General features: G+C 33.2%; 1 protein-coding gene across 18 annotated transcripts in view; it reads right to left on the reverse strand.

The window, feature by feature from the left end:
* Positions 1 to 6,037: 6,037 nt before the first annotated feature.
* The window catches only part of LOC108905719 (tropomyosin-2), a 60,378-nt gene continuing 38,791 nt past the window's right edge, over positions 6,038 to 27,624 (reverse strand). For 3 of the 18 annotated variants that reach the window (XM_018708711.1, XM_018708702.2, XM_018708716.2), the window contains 6 exons: positions 24,786 to 24,903; positions 20,589 to 20,659; positions 19,418 to 19,493; positions 16,216 to 16,278; positions 13,760 to 13,829; positions 10,377 to 11,588 (listed from right to left, as the gene is read on the reverse strand). In XM_018708711.1, the coding sequence (XP_018564227.1) occupies positions 11,506 to 11,588; positions 13,760 to 13,829; positions 16,216 to 16,278; positions 19,418 to 19,493; positions 20,589 to 20,659; positions 24,786 to 24,903 (481 nt within the window). In that variant the 3' untranslated portion in view covers positions 10,377 to 11,505. Of the gene's footprint in view, positions 6,357 to 10,376; positions 11,589 to 13,759; positions 13,830 to 15,317; positions 15,381 to 15,784; positions 15,848 to 16,215; positions 16,279 to 19,417; positions 19,494 to 19,870; positions 19,942 to 20,588; positions 20,660 to 24,785; positions 24,904 to 26,806; positions 26,925 to 27,624 lie in introns of those variants that run through there. The other 15 variants (XM_018708712.1, XM_018708703.2, XM_018708717.2 and 12 more) reach the window with 10 other exon arrangements.

Consider the following 27,624-nt stretch of genomic DNA (forward strand, 5'->3'; position numbering starts at 1 on the left):
TTCAAAGAAAAATGGCCCCTGTATAAGCAGGGACACGATAAATTTGTTTTGCAGCATGACAATGCTTGGTTACATGTTGCAATACCAGTGAAAACCTTCTTGGAAATGTTTAAATGGGACATTACCTCTCCCGCCGTATTCACAAGACATTGTCCCTTCTGATTATCACTTGTTCCGATCAATGGCACATGGATTGGGTGTGCAGCACTTCCATTTTTATAAAGCTGCAAAAAAATAGGTTGATTCTTGGATAACCTCAAAAGACGTGTCGTTTTTCCTACGTTGAATTAAAATGCTGCCAGAAAGATGGGCAGGCCTAGCGATGGTCAATACTTTCAGTGACATCACCAATTTTTTTAAATAAAGCATTAATTTTCACGAAAAAACAACTAATTCAACATCCCATTTCAATTTTCAAAAGTTAGAGATAACGAATGATTCTATAAGTTTTTGAAAAAATGTATTAGACAGAAGTTATTGCCTTCAACAAGTTGCATGGTAGAAATTTTGACACATTTGTTGAACATTATATACATACAGAGTGTTGCAAAAAGCAAGTCCTTAATGCCAGTTTTTAATTAGGTGTCTTTTTTTTGCAATGTATTGGGTCTCAAACTTTAAATTAAACTTTTAATAATAACTTGATTTTTTTTGAAGATTTTTTTCTGTTAGCAAGCATTCTGGCTGATACACTAATGGGGTTTTTGACATTTTTCAATTGTTCTGGTGCACAGGAAAATAAATTTTTCACAGTGGAGATTACCCGTTTCCAAATGAACTTGGGTTTTCAAAAGCAAAACATTTATTTTTCAATAAAAGTTTATTTGCAGTATTTTAAAAGCTTCGGAAATGCATAATTTGCAATCGCAAAACTGAAAACCTTCATTTAGTTATATTATGCTGGAGTGCCTGCAGAAGATAATGAACAGTTTCAAAATTCTTCAGGAACTTCTTCGTTGGTGGTCGTGGGCGAAAGGTAGAGCTCATCATAAAACTGCTTGTGTATCTCGCACGTACTGATACGTTTTTAAATCAACAATTTTTTTAACGTTTATATGAATTTTCTCAGTATAAGCAGGATTACTTGATGGATTAGGGATGAACAGTAATAAATTAGTTTTCTTCAGTAAACAAAAGTCTATGGCCGTTTTCACACTGGCCGACACGCCAATGATGCCGGTGGATGCGTAATCTCTTATAAATAAATGGTCATGTTTTCACACTCGCCAATATATTGGTATTGTGTCGTGACAGGCTACTCCACTTGCGTTGTTGTGATTTTGTGTCAGTATCGGTGCTGTGTTGATGTCGTGCCGGTGTCGGTATATGTGAAAACACCCTATGAAGGGTTTAGCAATCACTGCACCTTGTTCTTGACTGGTAAATTGAAATTCGTAATACTTATTCACAGCAAAGTAAGAAGTGTGCAGTTCATTTTGAAATTGGGCCATATCCCAGAGATGATTCCTTTTCCAAATGAATGCTTGGTTTCGACTCGTCTACAATGCCCTAAAACGATGAGACTTGAAATTTTGTAAATGTGGGTGGTCAGTGTGTACTACAGCCTCTACTTATCCATCTGCACATCAAATTTAACAAAATTAATAAAAAAATATGCCAGCGTAAGATAAAAATCTGAAAAATTTCTGTCCATTGCCATAAAAAACAATGCAGCTATTTTTTTTATCTGCTTCACTATAGTAAATAGACTATTAATACATTATTTTTAAGGAGCTAAGTGGATTTTACCGTAGAAGTGGAACTTTTTATAGACAACGGGAGGTAAATGACCTCCCTAGGAAAAAACGCGATTTTGAGTTATAAATGCATATTTTATGAACAAATTACATTACATTTTATTTAGTAACATAAAATCTCGATAATTATTCCCCTCGCGTTTATTAATTGTCACATTTTTCTTAAAATAATTTGACCGCTCCATTTCAGTCACCGGAGGCTCAATATTATCTGATCCATTTGTGACGCGCTTGCTTGGTATTTTCGTTGTTCGTCACTATGACGCCTAAGTGGCGGTAGTTTCCTCGGGCGCCAGATTCTGTTTAAAGTGCAGAAACACCACTACGCGGGCGGCTGCAGTGAAGACACGGTATGTCCAGAGGGTCTAGAGAGAGTTAGACTTCACACAGGAATAAAAGTCACACAATGGGTATATATTTACATTTATTTAGTCCAATTCTACCTATTTACACCATATTACTCTACCTCTACTGCTAAACGGTGGCAAATGATACCTTGATGGTCGGATTGGACGGCTTCTGGTGATGACAGGAGATGGAGTGGTCTCTGGCGGCTGCGCGGTTCTGCCAGGCTGGACTTAGCAGAATCTCACCAATTCCTATTGGTGACGTAGGCTGGGCTGGAACGGCTCGACTGGCTGCGACGGCGACTGGCAGGGAACTGAATTTCCAAATTCAGCTTCTTTCCTAAGTCCCTTGTCTGGGAACGGGCGGCTGCGCAATTCTTCTAGGCTGGACTTGTAAAATTTTACCTATTTCCTGCGGTGACGTCTCGGCTTGCTGGAGTTGTTCTCAGGCTGGACTGGTTGTTTCGGCGGCTTGTGAGGGACTGAATCTCGGACGGCAGCTTGTTTGCTGTATTGGTATGGCGGATCCTGGCGGCTGCGCAGTTTCTTCAGGCTGGACTTGTAAAATTCTTACTCATTCCTTACTGGTGATGTAGGTCTTACTGGAACGGCTGACGGCTGGACTGGTCTCTACGATGCCTCGTGGTGAACTAAAACGCTGACGGCGGCTTACTTCCTAGGTCCTGGTGACGTTTCGGTAGCGGCTGCGTAGTTCTCCTAAGCGGGACTTGTAAAATTCTTACTCAGGCGGTGACGTATCGCTGGCTAGACGGCAGGCTGGAGAACGGCACGACTGGTCTCGGCACTGGCTGGTGGACGACTGCCTTCCGCGGTGTCGCGGCGTGGATTTTTCGGCTATAGGCTTGGTGCTACGTGGTGATGGACGGCGTTTGAAATGCCAAAAAATAATGGCGGTGCGGTAAATTACATTTATTAATAGCATTTAATGAAAAGAAAACAAATGTGGGGTGTCGAAAAAAATGACTTTGTTACACATTAAAACAGCGTGATGCGACATACTACTAGAACCTGGAGTTGAAGTGTCACTGTAAAGAATCCTGTTGGCTATTTCATTTTTGTTACTTAAACTGTCAGCAACATAACTTTCGACAATTGTGGCTGATTTCCCCCAACATGTCTCTTGATTGCTAATACATCAACTCCTGTATCAGCCAGTAACGTTGCCACTGTTCTTTGGAATGAATGGCCTGTATATGTTTCAGGATGTTCTAGTTTCAAAAACTGCACAATCTTATTAGGAATCATAGAAAGGGTATTCTTGCTGACTGCGTGAAATTTCAGTTTTAATTTCCAATATAATCTTGATATATTTCTTGAGAACTTTTAGGTGAGAAACAGAACCCAGACGAGAAGTAATTGTAAACATACGTGACATACCATTTTTAGAATCTGGAATTGTAACTATAATAATGTCATCGAAATTTTTGAAATTGACGTACAAAGTAAGTTTGCATAACTCATCAGAACGGCATACTCCTGCAATGCCTAAGACCATCACTACCTTCATTAGCAAATATGTGTTATCGGGTGCCTGAATGAGAAAATAGTTGACTTGTCCTGTTGTAAAAACATTTAGACTTTTTAGATGTATAGCCGTTATTCTTACGTTTCAGAAATGCTCTCAGCTTGGGGTATTTTGATATATCCACGTTCTGCTCTATGAAAATAGTTGATTTAATCATCGAGTATTCACTCCACAATCTCGCCGGTGACTTTAAAGCTCTTGACTTCTCCATGAAATATGCGAGCAGCGACATTTCAGAAACACCAGTATTTTTGTTCTGGCTTCATTCTTTGAAATTTCTATATGCTCATCCGTAGCGTACTTCTCGGGCAATAAAAACTCGTCTGCACTTTCTATTTGAAAATTACTCATTTAGAAATAATAATTCAAAACCAGCAAAATTGCAACTTTTATGTAGCTTTGTTTATAAACACCTTAGAAACGACAAAATCCAAACAACCAAGGCGACTTTGCAAGATTTCGAATAATCTTAAAATGAATCGATTAAGAAATGGTGAAAAAATAAAACCTAATCTTTATTTCATGAACCATAAAGAACTGTGGGAGCAGATAAAATATTATACACCATGCAGCAGTTAAATATAATTTACCAGTTTCGGACTCTATTGCCAGCCCTCGCTCTGCTCAGGCACAAAATCATCTTCGGCTGGTAAATAATACTTACCTCCTTTATGATATAAATAACTATTTACATTGTAACTATAACATCTGAAAAACTGACTTGTCATTATTTTTTCTCAAAGAATTTGATTAATGGCTTGACCTACTCTTTTTTGTAACGTGTAAAATTGAGACGTTAAAACAGAATTTTCACTATTTTTGAGAAATTGCTTCAAAATTAAAAGTTGTAAATTCAAAATAAAACAATTTTGTTTTTTACTATATTATTTCGGACTGCAAAATACTATGGAAGAGACTTGAGCGACTGTTAGTAACCCACAATATTTAAAATTTATAGATGTTTTTATACATTATAAAGAACATTCCAGGTAAGGGCAAACATACTAGTCATTTCCACATGGTTTATTTGGGGAACTACTCATTTTCCTCCTTTGGGCGATTTAAATTTTTACTCAGATCATTTACGTGTGTTTCCTTAAATAAAATGTGCAAGTATACAAATTCCGTAAAAATATTTATTTTTTCTCAAGGTTTGAACAGCATGAGCATCAATAATGTATATAAAACACTACATACATGAACATTGCAAGGGTTTTAAAAAAGGCAAATTAAATTCACAAAAAAATTGTTATATTAGGTGTGGCGCCGGGAAATTGTGTAACATTTAAAATCAGGGTTGGGGAATCTATAGTTGAAGATATCCGTTCCACTCTGTTCCCAATACACAACTTCCTGGTTAGAATTATGTACTATTATTTCGAAACACTATTGGTAGATGCAGACACCTTAAAACGACAAGTGGGTATATTTTTAATAGAGGAATGTATTAAGTGTAAAGATCAGGATTATTTCTCTTAATTCGAGTAAATCACAGGAAGTAAACTGTAGGAGAGCCTATTTACAAATGTCTAGAAATTCAAACAAATGTAAATATACCCTCAGGTCTTCATCTAAGAGAAGTCACAAACCTTTTGTAAACAACATGCATTTTTATACGATTGGCCAACTTGAAATATTTCATTCGACGATCGTGTTATAACTTCGCAAAAGAAAAAAACAAACGAGAATCCATTTAAAGTTCATATCAAAATTTTCAAAGCTAAACTCGCAACTAAATCAATTTTTTTGATGCTACTTTTTCCTAAGCAAAAAGCACTACCAGTACCAGATTTAAAAGCACATCAATTGTTTTACTGTGCTGGACATTACAAATTTCTACTCGTTACTGTTTGGTGAAGTTTAAATAAAAAAATGGAGTTTATTAAATTGTTTAATATAATTTAATTGATTTGCTTTTTCTCCTGGCACAACATAAAGAAAATTGTTTTATTTCTGAGACGAAAACAATTTCTATATACTGATTGTACCAAATATAAACTTTTATAACATTTAATAGGTCAAAATTTTGTTTTCATCTCAGAATTTCAACCGTTACAAATTCGAATGGCAGTTTCAGTAGACTGGATATGAGTTCGTTTAGTATCCGGCCAAATCGGCCATCGTCTGGTCCATTTCGTCAGCAATGGCTTTATACTTGCTCTTCTCGTCAACGAGTTCATCTAGAAATGTAAAACTGGCTTTTTAGAAGTATGACAAACTCTCAACATGCGCATCGTAATTTGTAGTCTTGAAATGACTGAGGTCTGCTGAAATTTTAATACTTTACCTTAGCAAACGTCTGAAAATAAACTTAACAAAATTATAGAAAAAAAAAGGGGGTAACGAAAATTAAATAAAACAAAATAAAATTTGAACTTAATTGTATTATTTGTGTACATATATTACATACATAAATAAAAACACATAATAAATGATAAAAATACTCTGAAGATGTTAAAATAAAAGAGTAACTCAACAATACACCTTCTGCATTACCATAACACCCTGTACTTGACAAACGGTGTGAGAATATTTATCTGATAGTGAGTCGCTATGCTGGAATAACCGTGATAAGGAAGATCAACTACAGGGAGCGCAGAGAGGCACAAGAAGAAAGAAGGGAAATTTAAAGGATGAGCTCAACGAAGGCAGTGTCCAAGTCGTCTCCAATTTCCTTGTAGCGTTCTTTTTCAGCCACCAGCTCGTCTGAAATTGAATTGAGTGTCAGATGTACCGTCATAACGAGAAGCTTAGCAACACTTGAAATCTGGGTTATTACTTACTTGTTACTTGATCTGAACTTTGAATCAGGAATTTTTAATTTTTTTTGTTCGTATGCAAAAATTATCGACATTTGCTTCAATTTTATGGATTTGAATCGTGATTTAATTTTTTTTTTTTTGAAATTCAGAACTGAAGAGAAAACAGAAATATTCGATATATTTTTTACAGTATTAAATATTAATGATTTTGATTCTTGACTTTATATATTTTTATTTTTTTTAAGTATACAGGGTGTCTTATTTAAATGGCATATCACCGAAGTAAGATCAAATTCAATTGTTTATTTTCAGATATGACAAAAACCTATTTTTAATGGAACACACTGTACGTTTCTACTTATTTCTATAAAATATTTTCTTACTATTATACTGAGACTGTAAAACTATTGGACTGCTCTTTAATATTAAGGCAGACATAAGAAATTAATTAATTGTTTACCCCCTCCCCTTCACGTTTTTTTGCAACTGGGGTTGCCTCAGTAGCCAACACTGCTGGCTTATCGCAGTCTGTTGGATATATCTCCCTTCTTACTAGAGTACGACCTATCAAATCTTATCTCATTGCAATTGTTAACAAAAGAAAAAAATCCAATTACAAACATTTCCCGTTATATTTGAAAAATGACAAACTGGCAACAATGCAATTATTTTCATCACACCGTGTTCCGCCCCAGAATATCCAATTTAACATCTATCAGAAAATCCTTATAAGAGTTAGAGGGTTCGTCAATTAACTAATTTAATTAAAAAAAAAAACACCCATACAGGGGTCGGCATAAGTCAGGCAACCAATTTGCATTAAGAGCATTAATTTTCATTCTGAAAACACGTCTACTCGACGAACACGTGTTATCATATTCATGACACAGACACAACTGTCTGAAACACAAACATGCTTCGTTTTAATCTTTTTCGACAGCTTTGTCAGACTTATGAGCGTTGCCGGACTTATGCCGATTTTTCGAGAGCGTTGCCTGACTTATGGCGACCCCTGTATAAGACGAATTTTAACATTTAGCTTCAAAAATGCAATCTGCAATAAGTAATTACATGTAATTTTTTAAGTAAAAGACTGACTGCAATATGAAAAATTTGAGACTACCATTTTTTAAAGCTCGTTGCACTTTCAAATTTTATAAATAGAAATTATATTAAAGATATAAATTAACACGTAGTTAAAAAAGCTATGATACGCTTCAGTGGTTTGGAATGCAATTGGAAAGTGAACTGCAAGATCATAAAAAATGTATGTTATGGTCGGGTTCCATACGAAAAGTTTAAAAAGATAACTAGAGAAGTATACAGTGTGTCTTCGGTTAAAGTGGACATGCAAATGTTTTATTTTACAAAAAATTTTGCATTTTTAAAATACAGATGCCATGAACTTTAAAATTTGCTTATATAGTGTTCAATAAATTGTGCAAGATCTGCCTTCATTTTTGACATGAGAAAATGCTATTAAGGAAAATTGTTATATCAAAGTGGACAAATTGTCTTTGTTCCAAACTAAAAAAGAATCTGGTAAAATGAAGTGAATATTGCAGTGAAGCATATTTTTGTTTTTTACGACACCCAACAATTTTCCCGAGTCTTTGAATCGTTAAAAGTTTTTTAATTAGTGACATTTTTACGATACTTTACGTTCAAGGTTAATCGTTATTCTTGCACAGGAGCTTTCTAGAGTATTTTCAAAATTGATTTTTATTTCGCCCAACAATCTCTTTTACCATACAGTATTTTTCAGGCTACTAAAATATATGCGGTTTACTCCTGCATCATCTTCAGATCTTTTTCCTCAGCATACAAATTTGAAATTCTCTGCGACAATCTTAGTTAAAAAGCTAGCCAAATTTAGACTTTTACGTAAAATGGAAAATAGAAATATTTTTCCTTTTGTTCAGTATAAATGGATATTGTATAAGATATCCAAAAGTACATCATTTTATAAATATGTGACGCTAATACTGGTTTAAATTTTTGATACGTGACGTAACAAGATTATTTTATTTCTTCAGGTCTTCTGTATACAGGGTGTTAGAAGTTTGACTGCCTTAATTTTAACAGACGATAGAATACATTAAAATAAACAAAAAAATCTTATATGACGTGAGTCCTAAACTCAACTATTTCCAAGAAAAAATGATCAAAATCTCCAACTTGATGTACAAATTTGATTAATTAAGGATTATTGACATAACTGCGTGCCTAGAATATAATAAAATACAATGTTTATCACTTTTTTGAATTTCTTTATGCTTAATTCTAAAATAATTTGCGTTGTAATAAATTTAAAATTCGATAAAATTCATATTGAGCAATGCGACAAAGGCGCGGCGGATAATACGAGGTACTAAGCTGTCCAGTAATTCGCAATTCAGTTGGTATCTGGAATTGGACCGTGTCCAAGTGTTTTTTAACAGACGATAGAATACATTAAAATAAACAAAAAAACCTTATACAGGGTTGATAATTCAAAAGTAATAAAGAATTCCCCGACTCATAAAAAAAAATCCAAGTCACTTGTAGTTCATTTTTACATACTAATTGATGTTTATGCATTAAATTTTTTCTCGACGATTCCACAATCTTTTTTACCAAAAAACATCTTATAAATCTTTCAAAACCACAAACAGTTTTCTCTTTCAAGAATCCAGGGTCGGTTTTCACAAAATTTCCAGTTGCAAACATCAAATTCCCTAATAATGAATATTTTAAAAATTCCCAGATTATTCCATTTTTTATGAAGAATAACGAATTCCCTGACTTTTCCCAGTATTCCCGGCCGTTATGACACGGGCCCTAAACTCAACCATTTCAGTTATAAATTGATCAAAATCTGCAACTTGATGTACAAAAGTTCGATTAATTAAGGAATATTGACATAACTGCGTGCATAGAATACCATAAAATATGTGTATCACTTTTTTGAATTTCTTTATGCTTAATTCTAAAAAATAATTAGAATTTAAAATTTGATAAAATTTATATCGAGCAATGTGACAACAGCACGGCAGATAACACGAGATACTAAGCTGTCCAGCAATACGCAATTCAGTTGGTATCTGGAACTGGTCCATGTCGGAGTGTTTTTTGCATAACACTATTTCCTTTTTCAGCGAATACGCGAAAATTAGATTCGAAGGTATCGTGCATGCATCGAAAATGGTGGTGGACATTTTGAGCATACGTTGTAGTTTGTTTTGTATTTATGCATTTAAAAATTACTGAATTTTGCTTTTTGATAAGTACCTAAATTATTTTTAATACGTATGATTATTTGGATGACACGAATCTTTGGGTACTTCAATTATATCTTTTTCAAATTCATAATTAGATTAAAAGTTAAGTTCCTCTTTAAGGAGATCCATAATTACTAAAATTCAAGCTAAAATTTAAGCACAATACTATCTTCGTACTACAAAATCGATACATTTTATTTTATTTATTAAAAAACTGGAAAACAATTATCTTGAAATTTACTAAATGTTTCACAATAGTTCCCAATATTAATACTCGCTGAATTTAGAAAACTGTTGATCTTACGCCCCTGTAATATACAAATTTTTTGTTCATTTATGATTACTCTATCTCGTGCCGAAGTAATGGCAGTCAAACTTCTTACATCCCGTATAACAAGTGTCTTGTATAGATTTTCACCCAGATTTTCAGTAAACGATTTTTACTTGCGGTTATTCGGTTATTATCACTGCACAACACTCGAAAACAACAATTAAAAAAAATACATGCAAAACAAAAAGGGAAAAAATAAAAAAACAAATATTAAAAACTTTTATATAATTAATTATTAGTTTAACTAAATAAAATACATAGTAAATATTAGAATATAAACAGGCTTTAAAATAGAAAATTTTATTTATGCCGCTGGGCGGGTGTCACAATACGAGACAATAGCAAAGGAATCTTAATAAGGATTAACCTTGTTCAACTGCAAATTAATATATCTAAATAATCCTATCGCCGGTAGTTCATTCAAACAACGTTCATGTATTACCATAATGCGGTACATTTGAACTAAACATTCTTCGTAATGTCACCACTGACATTCAAACAATTTTCCTTTGCCTATCTCGTACCGCACCCACGCAGCCCTATAATACTCAATTGAGAAAAGTAAATAGAACGCTGTCGCACACAAAGGGGCCTACGGATCTGACCTGTACGATAAACCCGAAACCTCACTCCATCGATTAATTGCAAACATATGCGACAGAACCGCGAACGGCCCCTCTGTGGTCAAAATAAATTACAAAAAAATAATAATTAAAAAAAATAATGACTAAACTTCGTGGAAGAATGTACAATATACAAAAAATATCCCCGATGAAAAAAAAAATGCATTAACGAAGCATAAGTATTGGGCCCCTTTTCAATATGGCAGTGTTGATCGGTTTCAAGTAATATTGCAGCTGGCGGAGATCAACAAAACAAACGAAAATAGAAATAGAGGAAGGAAACAATGGCCACGCTTCGTTAACATATGTGAAGGAATGAAACAAACGCCTAACTATCTATGTGTGCTGTGAATCTACCGTTAACTTTGCACTTTCAAGACGCGCCGACGAAAAAGGTGCTATTCGTGATCTCCCACTAAATTTATTTGTTTCATAACAAAATATGAATTAATCACGGAACTGTTTCCTTCGACAAATATACAACTCAATTTTGGTATTTATGTGAAAGTTAATTCAATCACACCAAATAGACTAATCACTATTATGTTAACTGTAACTTTTGTAAAAAAAATACTTTATCTCAGTTTTTTATCTGAAGACCAAAAATAGCACCGAAAAGTCCAGCGCGCCCGCAAGGGCTATTCTGTTCCCTCAAACAAAATATAACAAGGAAAAATAATAAGCGAAACGATTTTTTGCAGCGATATAAGCACCAATAAATTTTTGGAAAAGTTTGATACGCGCGGCACGAGCACTAGCTCAGTGTGGTTTTGAAATTGAGAGTCCGACAAATGTTGTGCGGGAATGCATGAAACAAGGCAGGAATGTGTGTTTGTCGTGTGTATGTGTGAGGGCGGCCTTTCGGAAACGGGGAGCGTTTTACATGTTTTGGATGTCGTGCAATGTCATCTCCATCTCGTCGGCCAGCATTTTGTTCTTTTCTTTTTCCGTCAAAAGGTCGTCTGCAAGGCACAGGGTTATTAGGCAACACACAAAACGAAAATAATACAAAAAAGGAAATAATAAAAATGATGCGTTTGCGGTATTAGTGGATTTAGTGTTTTTCTAAGGCGTCGCTCAAGACTGAAGTTTCTCAACATGTAGGACTTTATTAAAAACTAATAACATTAAAATTTTAAGACTGTGCTAATAAATCTTGAGAAATTTCAGGCTTGAATATCGAAATCTAGAAAGTTATTCATATTTGAAAAAATACAAAAAAAAACTATTTCTGTAAAGCTATTAAGTTGATTTAAATTAATTCTAAGAAAAATCTTAAAATCTAAAAGTTCAGAAAATTTTTAAAATAAATTTGAATGAGCTGAACATCTTTAAAGCAAAAATATGAATTATAAAGAGTATACAGGATGTACCAGGATTAATTGGCCAAACGTGAAATTTCAAATCGAGTAGTCAAAAAAAGAAATGTCCAAAACCATTTTGTTTTCTAAAATATATCTGGACATTTGATGCACTGATGGAACTAAAAATATTTTATCTAATTAAAAGTAAAAATCTACTGAAACGGTATATAAATACATTCTGTCAAACAAGTATCTGTAATTATCCAATAAATCTTCAAAATTTATTTTGTCTTCTTAAAAATAGGCTTCATTTGAAGCAATACACTTTTTGCAAGGAACAACCCAGTAGTGAAAGCACTATTTAAAAGCGTGTTACGATATGGATTTAACCCTTCCAGCGATTTTCGTTTCTATCGACCCAAAACGTGTTCAACGAAGTGATAATTTGAGTTTGAGAAAGGAAAAAAGTCAACAGGGAACATATCTAGCGAATACGGTGGCTGTACGATGACATTTCGTCAAAAATTCATTGTGGTGCAAAGTCCAAGAATTGTTCTTCCATAAATCTGGTCTTTTGCGGCGGATACTACTTCTCAAACCCCTAGATAATATTCCTTGTTGACCGTTTCTCCATCGGGAAGGAATTCTGTCAATTACTGAATTTTGATCGACTTTGACATGGTTTTTTGGTTCCGGTTCATTAAAAAAGCACCATTCTGAAGCTTTTGGTTCATTTGCATGCCAAACTCGTAAACCCATTTTTCGACACACGCTTTGATGTGTTGCATGATTGTAGAGTCCGAATTAGCTCGTTCAAGTATGACTTGCAATGCTCTTTTTGAAGAACATTTAGCTTCTTTAGAACCAACCATGCTGCAACATGTTTCATACCCAAAAAATCACCTAAAATGGTGCGAACTGATTAGTGAGATATGTTTTGTTCATATGTCAGCTCTTTCAAACTATAATGACGGTTTGTAAGCACCATTTCCTGCACTTTATCGATGTTTTCTTCAGATGAAGACGCCGAAGGATGACCACAACATGGCAAATCATCAACCACTTCTCGGACATGTTTGAATGCATTGTACCATTCGTATGTTTGAGTTTTCCAGAAAACTGGATTACCATACGCCATTCCCAACATTTTCAACGATTCAGTACAAGAAATTCCGTTAGTAGCGCAAAATTTTAGGCAAACTCATTGGTCAATAACATTATCCATAGTAAAAATCGCGGAACACACTTTAGGTGGACTAACAAAATTAAAAGCTGTAAAAAAACTACTCGACAGGTAGCTCTCAAACTTCGCGTCAAAGTAGAGCACAGTGCTATCAACTTCCCATCAAAAAAGAAATTTAAATCTACTTTACCTGGAATTTTTAAATGACAAACTCCGGATATTTTTTTGGTGGATTGTATTTTTTAAACAAACTGAAAATTTGTATGGAAATGATTTTTTAGATTTTCCAAAGTTACAATCCTATGAACTTTTTTTTTTTACTAAATTTTATAAAACACGGTAGATAATCAGAAAATTCACATATTCTGATTCTCTCGTGCGTTGGTAATAAATTTACGCGCAAAAAAAATGTTGAGATCAGTTTTGAGCAAATTAAAATTTAAAGTTTAGAAATTAATTCTGAAAAAACTTAATTTAAAAAAATATTTAAAAAAACTGTATTTTTACTATACACACTAGCAAATATGAATAACTTGTTCTTAATTGCGCCAAAGTGGTAAAACATATTTGATTAGATCAGTCAACAACAATCATAAACAAAACTTCAATTTTACCTTTCTACATCTTTTTTTTTTTAATTACGTACCTTCTAGTCTATCAACCTCCTTCTGGAGCTTTTGTACGGAACGTTCAGCAAACTCAGCACGAGCTTCAGCCTAAAGGGATGAGAAAAATATCATTAAATTGTTCAGATGGCTACGAATCAAAATTGACTGTTCTCAAAAAAGAAAAAAGAGAGAGACACCAAAATTTTATAAAATAAAAATTTACTATTTTCATCCTAAAGTGATACGAAACAATCAATTTTGATTTAGTGATACTATTAAGCTCTCATATTTTTTATACACACATCAAGAAGCCTGGTTACAAAATGCATTTTTTTAAAAATAGTTCTATATTCACAAATTAGTCAAAATAATATGATGTAATTAAATTAATAAGTACACGTTCATAAACTTCTCTGGTTATTTGTAAACATAGTCCTATTTATTTCATAAAAAGAAAAAACTTAACAAAAAATCTAAATAAAATAAGACGTCAACCAAAACATGCAGAAACACCAATACTTACAGGAAGTGGAAGTGTATTTTTTTTTTACAAGCACCCGTGACAATGCCCTTCGAAAGAACAACTTAAATATACATATGACCTTGTTTGTCCATTCAAAATTTTGATACGGAAAAGCCCATATCAACAGAAATGATCATAAAAAAAATTCTGAATGGACTATACGTACGTGAAAATCTTGAATGGACTATACATATTGCGCCTGTGCGGGATAAGCGTGAATTAAGCAAGGACGGGAGTGTTCAAACATGCCAGTCAGTAAAAGAGGAAAGTCTACACTACTTTGAATAAATTGGCTAATTAGATTAGTGTCACGTTACGTAACGTCTATAATAAGTTAAATAGCCCGTATAGCACTGCATGCCGCGATGAGGCTTCGATATGTAGCATTGTTATACATTAATTATTTTGGTAAGATTGGAAGTGTTGAAAACGTTTCACCTGCCAACTGTTTGATTATAAAAAATTGTCTTATAAAAACTACAACATTTTTGTTCAAAAACTGAAAAATCCCTAAAGAATCGTTACAGATCTTTTTGTGCACTTTAGGAACATTTTGTTAAAACATGAACAATATTTTTTATGCCTTGAAAGATAATTTATCATATTGCAGATATTTTTTTAAATAGAGAAAACCGCTTACATTTTTCTCTCCGTCAATTTTTTCTACAAGGCGTAGTGTTTGTAGTGAATAAAATTAAAACCTGTTTCTTATATGATAAATGAAATAGAAACGAGTGTTAGGTAAATTTGTATCTACATACTCTACTACCATTACCTATCGGTAAAATTATTTCTTGTTTTCAAATTATTATCTGGTTTAGTTTTTTTACACTCAAATTATGTAAGAAGATGAAACGTATATTCGTAACCAGTACCGAGGTACCTTTTTGTATCTAAACAAAGCACCATCAACAGGGCTTTTCCTTTTTCTCAACCCAATCTAACTAGTGTGTTCATTTTCCAAATTTGTATCATGTAACTAAAACTTTTAACCTTCATTTCTGTTGATAATACTTATAGAATAGAAAGTAGGATAACTTTACAAAAAGGCACCTATCGAAATGTACACTTACTTCACGCAATTTATCAGAGATGGAACGGATTTTGTCTTCGCTGTGTTCTCTGGTTACAGCTGCCTAAACAACATATACACAAGTCTATACATGCCGAAATACAAGATAAAGAAATAGGATAATGTTCCACAACGCCACAACTCAGGTTATTCTACGTTATCTTTTAACTATCGGGCCGAAATTCGTCCTGTTTGCTATCCAGATTTGGCATTACTTGATTTTTTTAGTTACATATAAAGTTTTCTTTTTTATGGAGCCGATATGCAAAATAACTAAAAATTGTGACATTGTGTATCATGGTAGAAGTTGGAACCCGTAGATTGACCATAACAGAGCTAAAAGAACCAACATATAGTATATACAGGCTAAACATTAATAATGGGACAGCTAGCACAGAGCACCTAGTATGTATAATAAATATATATATAGACATTCCCAATTTTTTCTAGGATCGCTTCCCAAATTACCTCTCTCAGTTGTTGCTCCACCTGTTTTAAGGTGATCGAATATTCGTCCTCTTTGCGTGTGGCCTGTGTTAAGAGTTAGTTTGTAATAAAATCGACAAGACAAACGGAAAACAACAATGTTCGTTGCGCGCACACGTAAAAATAGTGGCAAAATCTAGTACACACCGAGATATGTGGGTGTGGTTTCAATAAAACAATAGAAGTTGTTACTAGAGGAGGAGCTAATAACAAAAGAGAAATTAAATGGTCCATGGGTTGCTAGATTTGCGATGGTTTATGAAAATTATCGGTGTACTTTCATATTATTTCGTTATGCCTGTTACGGATGAGATTTATTTTTACGTGTGCGCGTAAAAAAGCAACAGTACATGCCAACGAACTGCAGCAAGAGGTTAAGGCACAGCAATGTTAGAGAAACACTGCCGTTGTACCTCCTTTAGACGGGTGGTGAGGTTCTTAATTTGGTTTTTATATTCCTCCTCACGTTGATTGGCCTATGCAATATCACATTTCAAATTAATCAGTGTTCGACATAGCAACATGAGTGAAACGAATTCTCCACGAAATTAACGCAAATTTATTAATTTTTTTTCTTATCTTTTGCGTCATTAATGAAATGCATGTGAAATGTAATTTCGTGGAAAACAGTTCCAGGTATATATTTTTTAATAAACGATTCCTACTAAGTACCAAATATGGAAAGATCTAGAATTCTGTGAAATTTGGAAACGAAAAAAAAAAACACATTGTTATATAGGGTGACACAAGAAATGTGGTTCACATAAACTTATACTCGTTTTCTACTACTGGTACTATTAACTAAAAATCCCTAAATCTGAGCGTCATTAACATTAATGATTTGTTTACAATGAACAATGGCAAACCGTTATATTTACGCTCGAGATAATGCGACAGCTGATTGGTTGAATAGAAATCTCGTGAAAAAATACACCAATCACAGCCGGTGAAACAGAATGTTGTGTTTTAATGTAATCTTGATCTTATTGTAATAATTTTTAATTGTACCGAAATTTTATTGTCAATGTGACGAAAATAAATTTACTGTTCCAAACAAAATTACTGGTCACGTGGCTTGTAATCATTTATGAATAGCTAATTTAAAATGAATATTCGTTAAATTCACATTAAATATGTAATTATTTATTAGCATTTAAGTATCTATTAAATAGATTTTTAAAAGCAGGTCACCTAAAAAAACAATCCTAAAAATGCATAATACATAAATTAGCTATGTCATTGCGGTGAGATTTTATATTGATTTTTCTTCAAAGTGATGTTATAGCTCGTAGAATAATAGGAGATAATTTCTTTGAAACTTTGCACTGAGTAACTTAGGGGGTTAGTTTTTTTAGGGGTGTTCCTAGAATACTAATTTGAAATTATAATTTTTTTTAATCAAATAAATACTCGTTATAATTAGTTTTTTAAAATACACTTTAATTCTTTTGTGTACGCCGCCACTGTATTACTCATGTATTTATAACGAGATTGTCGGCAACCTACAGTGCATGAGGCGGGATAGTGTGGGTCAACGGTGACGCATTTGAAGATATTACATCTAAGTGCGAATTTTAATGTTTTTCATCGTTTTTAAATTGCAAACGAACTCCGTATCCTGAGGTCCACATAGTTAAAAAAGTAGCAGGTTACACATTTCAGATTATGCGAGCTTTGAACGACTATACGCGGATATTGGTCGGGAACAAACACAAAGTGTTATAAAAACAGACTACTTATTTTTGTGCAATTCATTTATCATTACTGTTTACTGCTTCAGCTTTTTGCTAGGTTTCTTGTTACGTACTGTTTGTGGTACTCAACGAGAGTAACGAGCGCTAGCGACAAAGAACATTATGCATGCGCGCCGTTATTTGAGGTTACATTAGCTTGTCTAGCGGCGGGGTACGAAAATTACTAAAATAAGGTTAAAAAATGAAGTTTTTACGACTGAATTTGAAAAAAAAAACGTATTGACACATATTTCTAAAGATCAAATGAAGCCTGTGTATAAATATGATCTCCACTCAAAGTTACACCCTTATTACTATACTTAACGATTTCAATGCGCTTTTTCAACGCCAATATTTTATTATAAGATATCCAGAATAGGATATTATACATGTAGAAGCCAGTAACATATAAATAAAAAACGAAACATTAAATACCTTTTATTAAATGGACCGTAAGTTAGAATGCGCTTATTTGAAATCTGTACCTGTAACTTATTTAAAATTGTAAATCCTAAACCCGTTACGAAATCGTTTGAGGCCAATTTTTTAAAATAAAATTACTCATTTTTTTTATTCCAATCCTAACGATATTCTACATCCCTCGGCTTTGCCCACTGCTACTGTTTTTCTCTTATTAAAGATTAATTGAGAAAAAAAGTTTTATCTGCTTCTATAAAGTACAAAATAGACGTTTTTTAGACATTTATTTAAAATAAATAAATAAATAAAATCGTAGCAGGCTTAGGATTTGCAATTTTGAGGAAATCATAGTTTCCAAATATGTATATACTTGGTCTATTTAATAAAAAGTATTTGACATTCATGGTTTTTACTTATATTTGTTAATGACCCATATACCTACAAATGTATATTTGTAAATTTCCAAAAACGTTCTTATGTATACGCAAAGTATTACTCATAATTAGGCGATCATGAAAATTTCAACTCAATCCGTTGAGCGGTTTTCAAACTATATGATTTTCAAAATGCGAATATTTGTCTCAACCGGCAATGCAATGACGTCACCGCATGGGACGGTCAGCCGGCATGACGCTACTTTCAGATGAGTTTCTGCATCTACAGAATATTTTAGCGTTTGTGCACATTAAATTTAAAAATTGAGGAAAATTTCGTAAAAGCATATTCTTCTAATTTGCCAGAAGTAGGTTTGTTAATAGTTATGGATTTTTTAAATAAATACCACGATTTTATCAGTACCGAGATGAGAGGAGTGAAAATGCAAAGGTTACGTTTCAATAACGTGTAAACCTTCTTCTTTAAAGTACGTTTGTAGCGAAAGTTTTGATGTTTTCGTACAATAAGAATAGTAAATAAGAATAAACCAATACATTATTAATCTGTTTCCATATTGCTAACAAAATTCGGTATCTTAACGTACTCAATTGAAACTTAACAGGCAACTATAACCCGACTACCCGACTGACACAACACACGCAAGCATGCGGCATCGGTTTCCCATGCGGTGACGTCACACCCGCCGATTCAGCGGATACTCAGAGCGCCAGTTTATGATTTTTTTTTTGGATGACTTGTAGGCGATATAAAATTTTAATTTTTTGCAGAGAACCTTAAAATTTCAATATCTTTCCGTTAAGCAAATAAAAAAAAATTGCTGAATGAGCCCATTACTGATGCCCATCTTGCGTATGGAATTGTTTCTTTAGCATACCTAGACATTTAATATCAAAAAGCATAACGATTTAATTTGACGATAATTTTTAGAATTAGTCTGAATTGGCTTAATAAAAAATATTAATTTCGCTGAAAAACATTCGCCTGTTAAAAAATTGTACACAAATTATGTCACCCTATATATCATTCTTATTATGAATTATATCTAAAAGTTATAAAAAAATCTTACCTTTTCTTCTGACACTTCAAGGGATTTTAAGTTGTTGCCTACTACGCGGAGTTCTTCCTCAAGTTCTACGATTTTGCTGTAAACAGTTCAATTCTCATTAACATACATATTTTAGTTTTACAAACAATATTGAATATAACTAAAAACGGTTCTTGTATCAAAAAATTTCTTAAATTTCTAGTATATTTTCTCGACCTCTCAGTATAAACGTAAGAACTGACACAAAAGTCGAAGACTGAATTCAAGAATCGTCTTTTGAAAAATAGTTTACAAAAAAATTACATGCACATGCAAAAAGAAAAAAAATATGCGAAGTGCCCTAGTGATTAGGTGTCATGTTTTAACTTTTTTGCCTCAAAAAGTGAGACTTGTTTATTATCTTTTAATTTAGTGAAAGATGATATTTTTTATAGGACACTTTGCATACAATATTTAAAAAAAGCACTGCCCCACCTGTCGCTAATTTCTGCTCTCTCTTCTGCTCTTTCTAAGTCCTGCTCCATCAAAACCAATTTTCGGGCAACCTAGCAACATTGCAAACATGCAGCAAGCAATTGTAAAAAATAAACAAAGTAAAAAATAAACTAATAAAAGTAATATGCAAGTGTTGCGAAATATGTATATTCATTTCATTCGGAAAAATTACTTTTAATTTTTGAAAATCAAAATTAAAATTGAATGAATACTTCAAAAAATGTTTTTTCATTTTTAGAAATCTTAAATTAATAATTCTGAAAAAAATTGTTATTTTCTACGAAGAATATCACACCACTTTTACATATTATATTATTATTTTTAATATGAAATAGCTAGCTAAAAAGTTAACTGTTTTACAATAAATATAATTCACGATTAATCATTTCTGCCTCTTTGAAGTGCTAAAAAAATCAATAAAAAATATAAAAAAAAAAATGAAATGGGAGCCAACTAGACAGGAAAAAGTAAATTAATATCTGGTGTTTTGAATACGGATTAACAATTGGAATAATATCGTCATTAAACTACGAATGAACATAATTGAAATATAACACTGTCTCTATAAATCATTACTTCACATCTTAAGATCTAGTTGGCTTGCATTTCTAACAACGAAAATACTGATTTCATTGATAAAACGCATGCTGCACATTCAAAATCAGAACACTTGGGGTGCGAAACAAATGAAACCTACGATTCGCCTGCTTCGGCACGTTCTTCAGCGCGCTCTAGATCGGCTTCAACCATGGCTAACTTACGGGCTACCTAGACGTAGAAGAGAAGAGTGTGTGAGTACCTTAATAACCAATAATTTTCGCAACAGTTTTAGTGAGAAAAACACACTCGATTGTTAGTTTTCTGGCACCTGGTATTTTCAAAATGTTTATGCCATCACATAAACAATAAATTTAATTTACATAAATAGGTCGAAGTTTTTTAAAGATAGCACAATTAAATTTATGTAATAAAAACAAGTACCAAATCAGGCACATTAACAGATTTGGCAGAAAATTATATTGATATTCCTCCAAATTTTTATCTATACACGGTGTTTTTTTTAATGCCATATTAAGTGTAACTTTTAGATGGGTTGTTTTGTTAATATCAAATTTAACAAGGGATCAAAAGACATGGTCCATCTAATCAGAGTAATTATAATGTCGCTATATGGAAATTTTTTCATATAAAAGAAACATTTTGTTTTTAATGAATTTCAATCTATTTGTAAAAATTCTCGTTCATGTCAGGCTTGATGAGCCTATGATGAAAGCTTCGTTGCCTGGCAAATAAAGTGTCCTAAAAGTAACGCAGTCTCAGCTACACACTCTCCGTACTTGTAACGAATTTTTACCATCTTCAATAATGGCAATAATGTAATTGATCCTAGATTGACCATGGCTTTTTACTGGATGTTAAATTTGATATCACCAATACAATCGGTATAGAACCGTATAACTAAAGGGGGTGTTACAAACAAAAAAAAAAACACTTGTATAGACTAAAAATTATTTTGGTAAGAAAATTTTCCAGAGACATTAACAAATGTATAGCGTACTTCACAAATCTTTGGTTATATTTAAACAACTTCTTGAACAAATTTAAAGAAAAATTGTAGTTTTAATGCATACAAGTACTCTAGTTCATATGATTAGGTTGTGAAATAGTTATATATTATTTTAAACAATTTTTCATCATAATCAAAAACACATGCAATCCAGAGATTTTACAAAAGCATATGATGAAAATCGAAAATCAACCATTATTTCTCGAATATTGGTCTAGACAACTAAAATTATGAAATACCATGGAACATACTCATCATATTTGCAGCCTCCGGCGAATAAACTTTTTTTTGGTCGATCGGAACAATCCAAGTCTGTCCACTCTAATTACTAGACTGTTAGGCAACTGTTCTTTTACTGTAATAATTACTATCCAGTCCAGCTCTGCAGTTCAAGCAACACTCCGGTTCGCGTTATTACTTTTTTTTTATTAACGGAAAATTAATACTATATTAACGTTAACATAACTTTGGTCTAACAGAAGCAAACTAAATCATTAATAACTACCCAATGCTCATGTTTGAAGCTGCTCGCCTTTACCTAGCTCTAATTACAAAAATAAACCTTTCTCTTTTCTACATTTTTATACACTTAATAGTTAAACGTTTATAATTACAATAATTACAATACGCTGTTTAGAAATATGTACAACGGTTGCTCATGGTGATAAAAAAGTTATAACCCTACATGAAAAATCGACTGACTTTTTTAAAAAAGTACGTGGAACTTGAAATACCAACGATTTTGCAAACATGTAGAAATAGTAAGCAATTTAAAAAAAATAATTTTTCTTTACAAAATGTTTAGAAATTGTATATAAAAATAACTAGATTTTGTTGCAATATTTTCAGGGTTGGCAATACTCCAAATTCCGAATAGATGTTTTAAAAAAAATCTATATAAAAACTTAAGACAATTTTATTTTATAGACTAAGGACTTGTGTTTTTGATTTTTAAGCTACAGACATCAAAGATTATTTTTTAACTAAAATGTTTTGAAACCAATCACAAAATGTATTCTACGAGGCATATCCGCAAAGTAAGAAAACTGAAACTGATGCTCTACGGTTTTTGTTTTCGACAAAGTTCCCAACACTGCATTTAAGGCTCATGTATTGAAAGCAGAACGCGCGCTCATTTGTCTTAGTCAGTTGAGAACTGTTGTTGAAGTGACGTATTGAAATGAGCGTCGCTATTCCGAATCACACAAGGTGAACGATTCCTTGACTGTATTGTGACTAACGACGAATCGTGGATGGCTCACGACACTGAGACAAGAACCCGTGTTTCAACCCGAAAGATCATGGCTACTGTGTTTTGGGACCGTAAAGGGATCCTCATCACTGACTTTTTGCCTCAGGAGGAAACAATTAATGCTGCGCGGTACTTTGAAACTCTGAAAACACTACGGAGGGCAATACAGAACAAAGAACGGGAACGTTAAGGAAGAAATTATGCTTATTGTTGCATGACAATGCACGACTTCATATAGCCATCGCCACGAAGCAACTCTTGGATTCGTTCAGAACATTGTTGGAACATCATCAACCACCCTGCTCACAGCCCTGAATTGGCACCTTCTGTATTTCAACTTTTATCTTTTCTGAAGGTGTTTATAGGTGGAAAAAGGTTTTCTACCTACGGCGAGATCAACAGTGCTGTGAAACAATGGGCCTGAGAGGCGGCGAGATATTTTTTGAAGAAGGTAATAGAAAGCTGATCCCTCGGCTCAAAGCACTCTCAACCGACTACTTACGCTAACATGGCGATTACACTTTATAAGCCTAATTTTGTTTAAGTTATATTTTCTGTATTAGATTAAATAGGTACATAATGTACCTAGAATTAAAATTAATTTTACACAAAACTGCTGAAATTGCACCATTTTCGAGAAAAATCCAATTGAGTGTCAAAGTCAAACAATGTCTGTTCCAAAAAATTTACAAAATACGTTCTGTAAAATGTGAATTCTTTTAAAAGGTGTTTTTGTAAATAATAATTTAAAGTTCCATGAACAAAAAATTAATAACACCTTCGATAATAAATATTTTGTCATTTTCGTAAAAATATATTTATCAGCACTAGGTATTAAACAAAATCGTAAAATCAATTTTTTATATATATTTTCTTTCTGTCTATTAACCGGATCTTCAAAATTAGTTTTGCCAACCCTACTAAATTATTTAATCGATTTTCCATGGTTCGTTTCTTGTAATACTTTACAACGATAAATTTTGAAAATCAACCCATTGCTAACTACTTGTTTTTTAAACTATGAATTTCATTTTTCAAAGCTGCATATTTTTTTTACATAAAAATCAACCACTTTTCCAACATACATTTAAATTAGTATTAAATCAAATAAAAAACGCTTTTTTAAAACTACAATATCTAAGGTTAAACGTAAAACCCGTTCTATAGAGACTATTCTTTATATTATCTTTGTTTAAATATTTTTTTTTTTTGAGGGCATATTACTTATTGCCCTCTATTCGATTCGAGTTGAATGTCTTTTATATTTTTAAGTTGCCAATTTACTCAGCAAGAGAAATATTTTATTTTTTTTTATATAATAAATATTATTTTTAAGATTTTATAATGTTTAACACTTTATATTCCCTCCATAAAAATATCAAATACCTACATAATTATTTAAATATATTTTTTTATATTTCTTTTATGCCTTTTCCAACACGTTATATATTAATTCTGTTAACAACTACTTTTTCTTAATATCTTTAAATTATTTGTTCGAAACTCGTGAAACAATTTTCTTTATTTGAGTATAAAGATGCTAAGCCGCCGTGTATACAATTAAATACTCTAAAGCAATAACAATTCAACAGGTCGTAATAACCTATTTACAAATAAATAAGCAAAAGAACCATTTAATACTTTTTGTTTCCTAACCCCAATTAAAAAAATATAGCAATGCCTATTATGCGCTTGAAAGGACGGCGGAAGTCATTCAATTATGTTTGTTCGTTGAAAACATACAAACACGAAAAAACACATATTTTCTGACGATAAACACTCGACCTTTTTATGGAACACTTTTTTTTTCACTTTTCCGCACTCCCCAACACTTTTTACACTGAAAGACATTCCCCATCCCCCAAAAGGCATTGAAAATGTGACGGTACGTTCCACGATATCTTCCAGAAACAAGCGCAAAAACAAACTAGGATCGGCACTGTCAGCGCACACTAGCTCAGAGCTGCTCAGATCACTTAAGCCAAAGGGATCGGCTGCATTTTTTTTTTTCGATTAGTATCACCACGTATTTGGCTATTAGTAACACACAACTAAGTCATATGCATTTTAAAAACCTCATCGTATTTTTTGTCGGCTTCTTCAGCAAGGAAGCGAGCTTCTTTGAGCTGGTTCTCCAAGGCGTCCATGCGCTCTTCATCGGCCAAGGAGCGGTTTTCTAGTACTTTGCGTTGCCTAAGTTAAATACAAGGTTTACATACAAATAGATTAAAAATTGGGGCGTCGAGGTGCGGAAATACTGAAGGTTGTTGGTAAGGTTGGGCGCCTGTACTAGAAATGTCGTTAAATAACAGTAAAAGTAAAAAAAAGTTGCATGACTGTAATTTTGACAGACCATTAATGAAATATTTTTTATATAAAAAAAATTTAATAAACTGATGTTACTAAAGTTAATCTCTGTAATATCAACACTTCGTAACAAATATGTATGCAAGAACAGTTTTTGAAAACCGAATTTATTAATTCGAAGGTTTTTGATTTTTGTAATTTTATCAAATTAAATCGTTTAAAAACTTCCAGAACAAAAGTTGAAAGGTTTTAAAGGGGCCGCACGATAATGACCTTGGTTGTGACCCAGAGGTCAAACTTAGGGGTCATTTGGAGCTCACTATCGGAATTTCAAATGGAACTCCCATTTGTTTTACCCAGAAATAGAAAGAGCAAGAAATTCTACGTTCAGGGGTGTATATTTGAACCTGGGTCAAACTGACCCCTAGGGGCTTGAAGGTCAAACCGGCTTTCCGAATTAAATGTTAATATTTTATGCCAAATGTTGATTAATTTTTGTAGCAAATTCGCACAAACTGCCGTGGCCATGTTTTGTGGTCTAATTGTGACTCTGACCTTGCGCCCTGGGGTCAAATTTAAGGTTATTTGACCTAGGTGTCAATCTGACCCAATATGAAATATACATATCTGCTCTTTCCACTGCTGGATAGAACAAATGGGGTTTCCATATGAAATTCCGAAGTTGACCTTTAAATGACCCCTAAGTTTGATTTCTAGGTCATTATCGTACGGCCCCCTTAAAAGCTTCCAAATTTTGTTCTGTTTTTCAATTGGAGCTCATCCTGCAAAGTGAGTCGGGTTGATCGATTAAAACGGGACACGGTGTATAACACCAAATGACGTGCAGGAAATTAATATGTCAAATTTGTTAAAAAATGTTAAAAAAGCCTTGTTTTTCAAAATTTCGCAAAACATCTAAGAAAAGTAGGTATATTTTTTAATTTTCTTTATATATTCCCTTATATATTTGTATTTATACATAATTATATTTCCATGAGTCAAAATTTCAATTTAATAAGTATTAAATTTTCGGAAATTTTGAGAAATAATGTATTTTTTGCCATATTTTTTAAACAAAACCGAATGACAGTTTATTTTTTTTTGAAAAATCTGTTTTTATTCCATTTCTATCACTCTTTTAAAAAATCACCGTTCCTCAAAGTAACACAGACGTAAACGTGTCCCTAACAGCGATGTTTTTCGTACATGCAACACCGACCTACATCCATCCGATGTATTTATTCCTTATTTGCTAGAATAAGACAAGGATGCCCTGTTGGCGGTGACTCACGATTTAAGCATTTTTAAAATTAACATTCAAGACAGAGCCGCTATACCTGCTCATACCAACAACCGTCAATGTGCACACACTCGACGAATTCGGAGTTACAGACATGGTGTAAGATATTAAAAGTACAATAGATAGTCGATGCTATGCACAAAACTTAATTAATTATTGGCGAGGCGTTCGGTGCATCATCTTCGCTGACCAAGGCCTTGACGTACCTAATGCTGAAAATGAATGGGAGAAAAACATCCTAACGTCCCTAATTGCTGTCTCGTCTGTGCGATGAATTTGAAATTAGTTGTACCATTTCCTTCGCGAAATGCCATTTTTATATGATTTGATTTTTACGTCAAAATATTCGCATCGAAAAAATTTCAAAGTCCTCGCACAAACCGTGTATTCTGTACACCGATCGGACAAATTTCGGCGAGAGCCCGCAACTTTGTCCGATCGGCATTAAGGTGTGGGTTAATGAGTGTTAAAGGGGGCGCTACTATATACCTCTTCGTATTTCTTATCTGCCTCCTCCGCTATCAGTTTCGCTTGGGCCAGTTGCTGTTCCAGGATCGATACTCTGTCGTCTTCCATGTTCGTCCTGTTCTCTAAGGCTTTTCGTATCCTAAGAGGAATTGGTCGTTAGGTCAGTCGAGGGTTAAGCAAAAAAACCGCGATGGGGGAGGTGGAGAAAGAGGCGCGACACAACTGTACTTGGTTTAGAGATAGTTGTTTTTCTCGTACATTATATTTTTTTCAGCTTGAAGTGTAGGAACATATTAAAGTAACCTTCGACTTACAAGTAGACATAGTATATTTAGCTCGATATTTAGTTACAGGAAGTCGTAATTAATTGACTGCATCAAAGCAAGCCTTTACAAACGTGCCACGGCAACGTGTTAACCAACAACGTCTACTCCGGTGGTTCTTACAGTTTTTGTACTCACGTGACAATTTGGCGCGCTTTAGACACAAAATATTGCATTTTGAATTGAATTTCGGATGAAGTACTTTGCGAGACAAATTGTCTATAATCGACTATCATTCCAAGGACAAAATCAATTCCAGGTGTGCAATTTGTCAAATCGTGAAAATAAAAAACCAGAAGATTGCTTCCAGTCTAGAATTATCAATATAGTGAGATACAACGGCATTTTGATCTTTATTCATCAGCTTTCGTCACCTTGGATAGAGATGCGGTAATCAGGACCGTAATAATTTCTTATTTGTGTTGAAAAGCGTATTAAAAATAGATCAAGATCGTGATAAGTATATAACTTAAAAGTAGTAAAATTATTAATTTAAGGAATTTATTGTTATGGTTT

The sequence above is a fragment of the Anoplophora glabripennis genome, unplaced genomic scaffold, assembly GCF_000390285.2.
Source record: "Anoplophora glabripennis isolate ALB-LARVAE unplaced genomic scaffold, Agla_2.0 scaffold31, whole genome shotgun sequence".
Lineage (NCBI taxonomy): Eukaryota > Metazoa > Arthropoda > Insecta > Coleoptera > Cerambycidae > Anoplophora > Anoplophora glabripennis.